Raw genomic sequence first — 9,742 nt, forward strand, 5'->3', positions numbered from 1 at the left:
ATGGTAACTGAAAACTGACACTGAATAACATAATTTGTCACAATTATATAGCAATAGTAATCATAGCTTGCTAGCGAACAACATTCCACTTAATACTTCTCAAACGGGCAACAACTTTCCTCTTCCACACATTAGTAGACAAATAAGTCTGCTGCTAGTAACAGGCCGTGCCGTTTCTCTGTTGTCACTCATTTCTGTTGTGTTGTGACTTGTATTTGTGTTGTGACTTTTGCATTTGTGTTGTGACTTTTGGATTTGTGTTGTGGCTTTTGGATTTGTGTTGTGGCTTTTGGATTTGTGTTGTGGCTTTTGGATTTGTGTTGTGGGTTTTGGAACTCGCTCATACCTCTCGGCCACCGTAGATTTGGCCTTGGATGTTGTTTTTGTGTGGGGTGAGATAGCCAAAAGTCACGTCAGCACTGGAAAAGAAAGGACATGAGAGCTCCTTTACAAGCATGGACTGACTCACCACTGCTGGGTTTAGGATAAGTGTCTGAGGACAGAGCTAAGTGTGGTGAATATAGAGCTTTGGCAGCGACAGGGTCCTCTATCAGATGCCAGTGTTTGCGTGTGTGTTTGTGTTCCCTGTGTTCACTCCCTCAATCGTTTATTTGCTTGCTCTCCCAGTTCCTCCAGGGACTCTGGTGGAAGTAGGCCTGCCGTCCGACTGCCAGGCAAACCTGATTTAGTCACACTTGGCTGCCATTTCTTTTCGTGTTTGGCTCAGAGGCTGGTGGCCAGTGGTGGCCATCTCCAGGCTCAGGGGTCACTGGTTGACATTTTGCCTGCAGGGGACACAGTGCTGCCCTCAGTCTTTGTTTATGTGAGTGTTGGGGTCAACTTCCATATGTCTGTGGGCTTCCAGTTCAAAGTTGAGATTTCTGCTGTCAACAGGCAGCTACCATTGAAGCCTCAGAAGTCATGTTCAGTATTTTTTTTCTTAATAATTAATAATAATTATAATAATAATAATTTAATAATTTTCAATATTTTGATATTTCTTTAAACATTAGCCAAATAACTGCATGTGCAAGTGACAAGAATGCAAGCAAGCAAATAACTTTAATTATGTGACACACATAACATTTGTAATTTTCCAAATCAAGCATTTTCCAGCACCTATTTCTTTACTTGTATTGCACACATCATTTTTGGTGGGTGTATTATTTGATTATATGTAATTATATAACAGTAAGCTACAGTACACCCCCTCAACTAGGCTCACACCCTCAGTATTTCTAAAATCCTATCTACTATCATGGCTGTTCATGCTGAACTTAACTATGATGACCTCAACAACTCCACTGTCGATTTAACAATGAAGTGGTGAGAATTCATACAGTAACAACGTTTTGGGAAATGCCAAAGTGAACAATCAAGTAATGTAACTCTGAAGTTAATCTATTAGCACATAAAATGTGTTAAATACAACAACTACATCCTGTTTCTGTTTGAACATCTACTTCCGTTTTTTGAGTTAAAGGCTAATGAAAAAAAAATAATCTTGGAAAAATGGACAGTTGCTTGTGGTGGCTTTTTTAAGCTTTGACTTCTGAAATTAGATGCATTCATTAATTGTTTGGTCACTTTGGGAACGTGTTAACAATTTACACATCAAGCAGACACAGAGCAACATTAGCATTCACTTGTCCACCTGATGTGTATGTGAGAATGAATACTCAAGAATGTGAATGTAAGTCCAATATTCCCTCTTCTTTAGGTCTGTTTTGAGCTTCACCAACTCCTTAGAAAAAAATCTGGTTTGTTATATTGATTAGTGCAGCTGGCTGTGCCGAGTAAATTAACTGTAGGGACAATCAGATAGTTTTATTCACACACTTAATAAAAGTAGCAATATTATGTAACAATAAAATGTAAAAGATAAATATCAATATTAAAATATTCAGTCTGACTCTGAAAGAAAGTCAGTCTATATAATGACATCATACTAAATGCTAAATGCATGCCATTCATTGCATTCATTTGAATGTCCAGGATAATATCTCTCCGTTTTACACACATTTTATAACTTTTAATTTTTTCTGCTGTCCTACTTTCCTGTTTAAACATTTTTATGAACTAATGGTTTACTCCAGCACCCATGTGAACAGAAATTTGTCATTTTCGAACAACTCTTAGACACATTGTTGGTGCTAAAGATATTAGTTTCCATTTTCTTTTTCTTTCATTGTTCTGTTGTCTTATAGAATACACATCATCTTATTAAGATTTCTTTTCTTCTGTCTTTATTTGCATACTTGGTGTTGAGGTAATCCAAATATAATGGAAATTAATCAAGTTACATTACTTTAACATTGTGATACTTAGATTAGTTTACTGACTACTGACTAGGAAAAATGGAAAAGGCTACAATGTGATTTTCTTCCTTTAAAACAAACTATTGAACTATTTTACTGGCCTTGAGCCTAACAATGCACATCTCAGAACAAACATTTTTGTGAATGTGGCCCCAGGTTTTAGTCCGTATACAAAAACTAACATGAGGGCTGGTCTGCTTTATAGTCTCTAATGGAAGGCAAAGCCAATTAGGACTCTACACTTTGAGTTGAGAACACATCCTTTTTTCTTGTTTCCTCTCTCTGCCTCATTATATGACTGTGAATAATGACCAACATATACATTAACTACTGCTATAATTGTGGTGGAATTAATTATTCTGAAAATAAGTCTCTTTGAAATTAGTGGAAGAAGGGAAGAAAGAAAGTGTGAGAGAGTAAAAGGTCTTGAAGTGAGAGTGCACATGTTTTTGTGTGAGAGTGTGTGTTGGTAATGAGAGCTCAGTGCTGCTGCTAACTTGCTCTAAATAAATCTATGATTACCATTTTCCCTTTAAAAGGAATAATTTCATCTTTGATATCCGTAATTGTGCTTAAGGGCTGCTGCGCTCCTCCGCTAGCCCTCAAACACTCGCTCTTCAACCCATGCAGAGACTATCACAGCAGCGTTTTATTCACTTAACACTTCATTCAGAACCTGTAATAATGAGCCTCACTGAATACTATTTTTAATAAACCATTACAACACCCAAAGAGAAGCTTATTCCAGGTATGTCAAGTGTGGAAATCAGCCTACTGTAGAGAACCCACAGCAGAGCAGATGCTGGGAGTGATCAATCATCTGTAGCACACACTTTCCAACAGGCTCGGACACCCAGAATAGAAAAGTCTGCTAATCCACTGGAGGTACAGACATTTCCCTGCATACTCATAGAGTAATGCAAAGAGGTGCACACACACTGGAACACATACCCACTGACACTGAGGGGCTTGTTATTTGCATGTGACAGTGTCTAACCAATAGAGGGTGGTGTTGCATTGCGGGTCTGAGTACAGAGGGTCATTATTTTCAGCTGGGAGTGAGCATGGAGCTCATCACATCAACACCTGCCTTTCTAATCTGTTTTTCATTACTGATGACGGGATAAAAAAAAGACAATCACCTCTTTAATGGATGATGCTGACATTAAGACTTGATGGTTGCTGTTAAAGAGGACGTGTCAGCTGCTCATTGATAAACAGGAGTGTTGGGTAATGTAAGGGATCTGGTAAAGCTTGGAACAATGTGTCACTTTCTTTCATTTATCTTAACAAGTAAATATTGCAGGGTTTAAATTGAATGTTCAAATTCAAAGATATGTTGGATGTAATTCTGTTTTAAATATACTTTGACTCGGAGAGACATTTTGTTTCTTTGTTTTGAGAGTCATATATCACCATAACATATCATCTTCATCAGTGAATAAATGCTGTTTTCAAGATCAACAATGAACAGACAAGGCCTTAAAGAACTAAAGTTCCTCTTACTTCCCTATCCCGATATATCAGCTGCATTTCATGGTCACCATGTGGGATATTCCTAATTTTGCCAATAAAAGTAGCTATATTAAAAGTTGCATCTAATCCCCAGAATATTAGATTCAGATTGGCTGACAACAGGGCCTGGTCTGAAAAAATGTTGATATGCTTAAAAATCAGAGCATCTCTTTAAAGTTGCGAACTCACTGTGCGGATTTGTTTTTCTCCATATCGTGCTTTATCTCCCAGCATGCATCTGAACACATAAACATCAATATTAGCAGTTTAGTGGTGAACAGTTGTTGAGAACTCTAAAGGACACCTCCATGTAACTCTAATTAAAACTTAACTGCCCAGCCGAGGCAACAGGCAATAGGAGGGGGGACGGAAAAAAAAGGCTTATTTAGCATTAACATAAAAACAAACAGCCGCATATATATATGCAAATGAAGGAAGGGCAAAAGCAGGATGCCGGGAGCCATCCACCATAACTCACACTGATGGCCTTTAAGTGAGAAATCCCTTAAAGAATGTTCAATAAGAAAGTGGGAATGATGCACATGTCGCCCTTCTGACTAATGAGCCAATCACGTTGCAAGGACATAGAGCATCCTGGTAGTGATGTTGGCCTGGAGTGTCACTTTGCACAGAGTGCACCCATGATTCCACAATAGTGAGGGAGCCTGTGATGATATAGAAATGCTCCAAAAAGGCAACATTGCATCTTAATGAAATGATTTACAACTTGTTGTAACATTAGCCGGGCTCAAACTAATAGTGTGAACCTGAAAATGTGTGTTTCGAGGCAGCCCTGATGTTTGAGTGTGTGTGGATGGAATATGAGTGACAATGAAGACAGTTCCTCCTTCTTTCCCTCTGTCCGTCCAATGAGCCATTCAAAGCAGCTTTAATCCTGTATCTTCACAAAAAAACATCAAACAAACAAACAAATAAACAAACAAACAAAAAAAAACACTGGCACTGAGTCGCGCCTTAAAAATGACAATGATTTACATTTCAACATAATGCTCTCTGTCGGCTGTTATTGTGACAAAGTGCTGCATGTATCCCTCCCAAATGAAAGTGGGTGTTCTGTTATGCATGCGACAAAGACATTTGGACGAACCTGCCATCCTCTCCTTTTTCTTGTAAATGAGCATGGGAAATCTATTTATGTCCTCCTACAGTATACTGCTGAAATAAGGAACGGCTTTGGCTTATTGGGAGACAGCCCGAGCAGCCGAGATGAGCCCCCGTGAAGATATAGAGAAAGAAAGAAAGAAGAAGTACGGAGGAGAGAAGCGGCAGTCCTCGAGGCGATGCAGGAAAAGTAGCGAGAAGTCCAAACACAAAGCCGGGCGGATGAGAGATGGTAAAAGGCGTTCTCGCTGGATGATCTCCCGCTCTGACAACACCTGGCCCAGGAACAAACTAGAGGCTTGTCTAGATGCGAGGTAGGGAGGGATAAAAAGAACCCTGAGGCCTGCACACCCCTACCTCCTTTCTTCTGCGAACCACAGGGTTGAGGATAGAGATGGAATTGAGCGACGAAGTTGAGGCGCAGACATGCAGATGAAGAATAAAAAAATAAGAAAAGAGTGTTTTTGGAATGTGATAGCAGCTAATCCAGCTCATCAGCGCTGTAGGGATGAAGGTGTTGGCAGCTGTAGTGTGTAGTCAAGGCTGACTGGCCACTGGTTCAAACCTCTGCTTTAAAAACACTGATGTTGCTCTAATCTAAATGTAGTTAGGTGGGGTTTCATCATAGGTGCCACTGCTCAGCCACTGCAACGCAGACGCTCACACACACACACACACATCACACACACACACACCCTACATGTTTCTCCAAGTCACCAAAATGTACTTTCGAGCCCCCTTCTCTTCTCCCACAGGGACGTGTGAGGACGAAAATCAGACGCTCCCCACTGTACCTGCCTCTCTTTTAAGCAGTGGAGGCTGCTGGGGAGGCAGTCAGCATCCGGCATGTAGAGATGCTGCTTTCTGCCACAAAACCATCATCAGTCGGCAAAGCAACACACACGTATACGATACACACACCATGTTGACACCATGCCAACCACTGCATCACCTATATGATGGTTCTGATGGAGATGTTTTCTCCATCAGCACCATCCTTTCCTCCTTTCCTTTGTAACACCTAAATTGATTCTTAATTTTGATCTCTGACATTCACATCACTTAGTGATTATTATGATAAAACTGTTCATAGAATGATGTGTATCTTCACAACAGGATATTATTAAATTATCTGAATGTGTGTGAATATGAGTGAAATGTGTGCATACATTTGTGCGCACGTCTAGGCCACGACTACGCATCAGTGAGAATCTTAAAAATACGGCTATAATATGGCTCAGTTGGTGAATCAGTATCATAAAATAATTAAATATTTATGTTTTTGCACATTTAAATGACTAAAAGGAGTTGTTTGAATTCATTATTAGGAATGTAATGTATTTTATGACTGGCCTTCATTGTTATGACAGTGCCTGCACACGCACTCGTAAAAAAGGTTTTAAAACGTTCAAAAGTTAACAAATATTGACTTAAATAATATTTGATAATCAGATACATTTATGCACGCTCTTCAGAAAACGGGAAAAGTGTGTATGGAGCGCCACATGATCACACACTACAAGCCTGCACGCATTTAAAATGTGAATTCATGCTCGTGCAAAGTGTCCAGCGTGCTCTGCGCGAAGTACTGAAGCACCTCAGGTCACAATTGAACAGAAATAAATACCGTTCTGGTGATGGGATACCGGCGGAGCTGATTTGAGTGACTCTGACCACGGCTGCCGTGCGCGCCGCACGCCCGAGTGTGTGCGAGGGTGTGAGTGGAGTGTGTGTGTGTGTCAGTGTGTGTGAAAGCCACCACTAGTCGCCCCCAGTGCTCTTCAGTCTCCACTCTCCCTTCTCACCGCAGACTGAACGTCACGTCCGCACTTGAACTTGAGTTTTCTCCCATTGTAGAAGCCAGAGAGCCGCACAGAGCCGCACAGAGCCGCACACAGCCCGGGGATGCGGGACTCTGCAGCTAGCACAAAGAGAAAAGAGGGTGGTAGTCTGTCCTCAAACCAGCACTGGGCTTTTACTCAAAGAGTTAAAGTCTAACCCGCCCGCCTGGCTGGCACTGCCAGTGCAGCACAAGAAGTGCCCACCACTTGGCGACAGCTCCAGAGTGCCGAGAAGAAAATTGGATTCCTATTTTGCACACTTTCAGACGCTAATTGGCGTTAAGTCACCTGCTTTCTCCGGACAGGGACGCGCGGTGTCCAGGGTGGCCGGAGAGTGGACACAAGTAGTCACTGACCATCAGGAGGTGACCGCCGACCTCCCGCGTTTTGCCGCCCGTCCCGTCCGCTCCACTCCGTTAATTTCTCCGCACTCCTCTGACAGATGGTGTGAAAGCGGCGGAAGACAGAGCCGGACTATCCCTCTCCCTCACCACTACCGCAACTGAAGAGGCGCGCAACCACTTTGGCAACGAACTCCGACTGAGCGCTCGGCCGCCCAGCGCTGCGCAACGGCCGGTCACCGCAGAGCTCAGGAGCCGCTGCCAGTTGGAGGGAGATCCGACGCATAGGGGTCAGTTCGACGGCCACATTAAGGACCAGAGCAGAGCAGTCAGTTTGGGGTGGTCAGCGAGCGGCAGGTTTTGGGGCCAGTCAGTATACAGAAGCAGCAGGAGGAGGAGAGCCGACCCTTCCAGCGCCGCTCTCCGGGCGATGCCAGTGTAAATGCCAGGGCGATGTCCCGACGCAAGCAGGGAAACCCGCAGCACCTGTCCCAGAGAGAAATAACACGTAAGTATACATACAAAAATCCACATCATCACAGTTTAGGATTAGCTCCTCTTTTTTCTCGCCGTTGTCATTCTGAGAAGTTGAGGGATTTTCAGACTTAGAGCAGAAAGTTTGAAGTGCCTCCTGAAGGCCATTTTCCTCTTCTGCTTTTCTGACAAAATTATATAAAGGCCAAAATTCACTTATCTGATTATTATGCTCTATAAATAGGCAGTTAATATTAGAGCACAGGGAGAGAAAAGTCTCTGGCTGCGTGTGTGTTTGACTTACGGAGAAATCGGAGATGCGCCCTGGTACTTTATTGAGACATGACTTCTTTGTTATTCCGCTTTTTGATCATAATTCAATTACAACCGACACTGCCATTGGTAAGTAAATTAAAACACTTAATTTCCAATTGAAAATAAAAGCACAATTGCAATTCCATCCATTTAAATCACTTTTATAGGCAGATATTGTCCCTTCCCGGTGAACATTAAACAGCAGCTTTGTTATATTCATATTATTAGAACATACACGAAAATAAGTCACTTATTAATTCGAGTATTTAATTCTAACAAATTATTTTAATCTGTCACTTCAAGAAAAAGGACAGATTAATTTACCAGCTGCCGTAAAGGAAATAAAAGAAATCCAATGATTGTCTTCTACTCGCGCTTTAAAGAAGCTGTACCGAGTGCCTCAGGTTAAACACGTAGACTTTATTTTTCTGCAGGTTATTGAATCTTTAATAGACACGTTACTGCCTCATGCCAGCCTCTCTGTATTCACTTTAATTAGTTAGTCCCGTTCATGCTGTTTTTCTGCTGCAAGGATTCAAAGCTTAAACTTCCCCCGGTTGTAATATTAATGCTGGATTTTGATTATTTAATAGGCTATCCTGCACGCATTGACAGCTAAAAATTCCAGGGTTTCCCTCACGGCACTAATGCAGAGCAGGCTGCAATAAGTGACGGCATTTAAAGGCAAAATGCGTTAAAATGAAGTAGTTCTATTATTGTGGAGGATTAATACGATCTTAAATGCCTTTATTAGTGGAAAAGAAAAATACATTTCTTATTCTGGAAAGCGTAAATTAACTTTTTATCAGATAATATCAAACCTAAGTGACGCAAATGATTAAAAGAAAATCGCTTTGCTCCCTTTTTTTTCTTTATCTTTACTTAACGCAAACACTTGACCTTTTGGCGCTGACACTTTTTGTGAGGTTATTTTTCTGGCCTCAGATCAGTGACTCAGCTGATGTGGCTCCAGTGCAGCCTGACAGCAACAGGAATTTAGGAAAGCACGAAATATCTGTAGGAGCAACAGTTTTTGGTTTGGGCATCTAATGAGTGTAAATGTTAAAGAGGCAAGTTTTACTGCTCAGTGTGGAGATGGTGCAGAATTTACTCTCTTTCTCTTTGGCTTCTTGTGGTTATTCTGCTGAGAGTTGTCTTGTGTGAAGGCTGCCAGATCAGATCACTTACAGCGGGCCTACAGTGTATCAGTGTGCACTTCAGTGGCTTTGGTGTGTATAATATAACACCCATATTTACAGTGCTCCCAGCATGCCTGTATCCAGGTTTTAAGCCACGCTGCTGTACTGTATATAAGTTCCTCGTCTGCTGTGAGGCCTGGCTTTATGGTGTTGCACTGCCAACCCACATGGCTATAGACAGACCTAAAGACACTGCGTGTTGCTTGGATGTCAGATAAACTCCTGACAAGTAGAGATTTTATTTCTTAATGCAACTAAAACTTGTGTGTATGCAGACCTACAGTGTGTAAGGCCTACTTGGTTACCTGTAGAAATGGGTCACATTGTACTCACTGCATGCTTCGCTGTGGCTTGTGCAGCAAACAGCCCACTACATATTCTAACAGATATACAGGTAGACAGGCAGTCACAAGATGTGGAAATACGACGAACGGAGATCCAGGCTAATAAATGAGCTTCCTGTTTGCACCGTAACAAAGCTGCTTCAAGCTCACTGTGTGTGCATGAGTGTGTATGAGTTGTAAAATGCAGTTTGGTAGTTGTGTCCAAAAAGGTCTGTCTGTCTGTCTGTCTGTCTGTCTATCTGTCTGTCTGTCTGTCTGTCTGCCTGCCTGCCT

At 41.8% G+C, this 9,742-nt stretch overlaps 1 protein-coding gene across 1 annotated transcript in view; it reads left to right on the forward strand.

Annotated features, from left to right (window-relative positions):
• Positions 1 to 6,842: 6,842 nt before the first annotated feature.
• bcl11ba (BAF chromatin remodeling complex subunit BCL11B a) overlaps positions 6,843 to 9,742 on the forward strand; it is a 49,679-nt gene continuing 46,779 nt past the window's right edge. Inside the window, exon 1 of the mRNA XM_035674738.1 lies at positions 6,843 to 7,645. Coding sequence (XP_035530631.1) covers positions 7,591 to 7,645 — 55 coding nt within the window. The 5' untranslated portion in view covers positions 6,843 to 7,590. The remainder of the gene's footprint in view (positions 7,646 to 9,742) is intronic.

Source organism: Morone saxatilis, unplaced genomic scaffold (assembly GCF_004916995.1).
Source record: "Morone saxatilis isolate NCDOM2014 unplaced genomic scaffold, NCSU_SB_2.0 Contig3, whole genome shotgun sequence".
Classification (NCBI taxonomy): Eukaryota; Metazoa; Chordata; class Actinopteri; family Moronidae; genus Morone; species Morone saxatilis.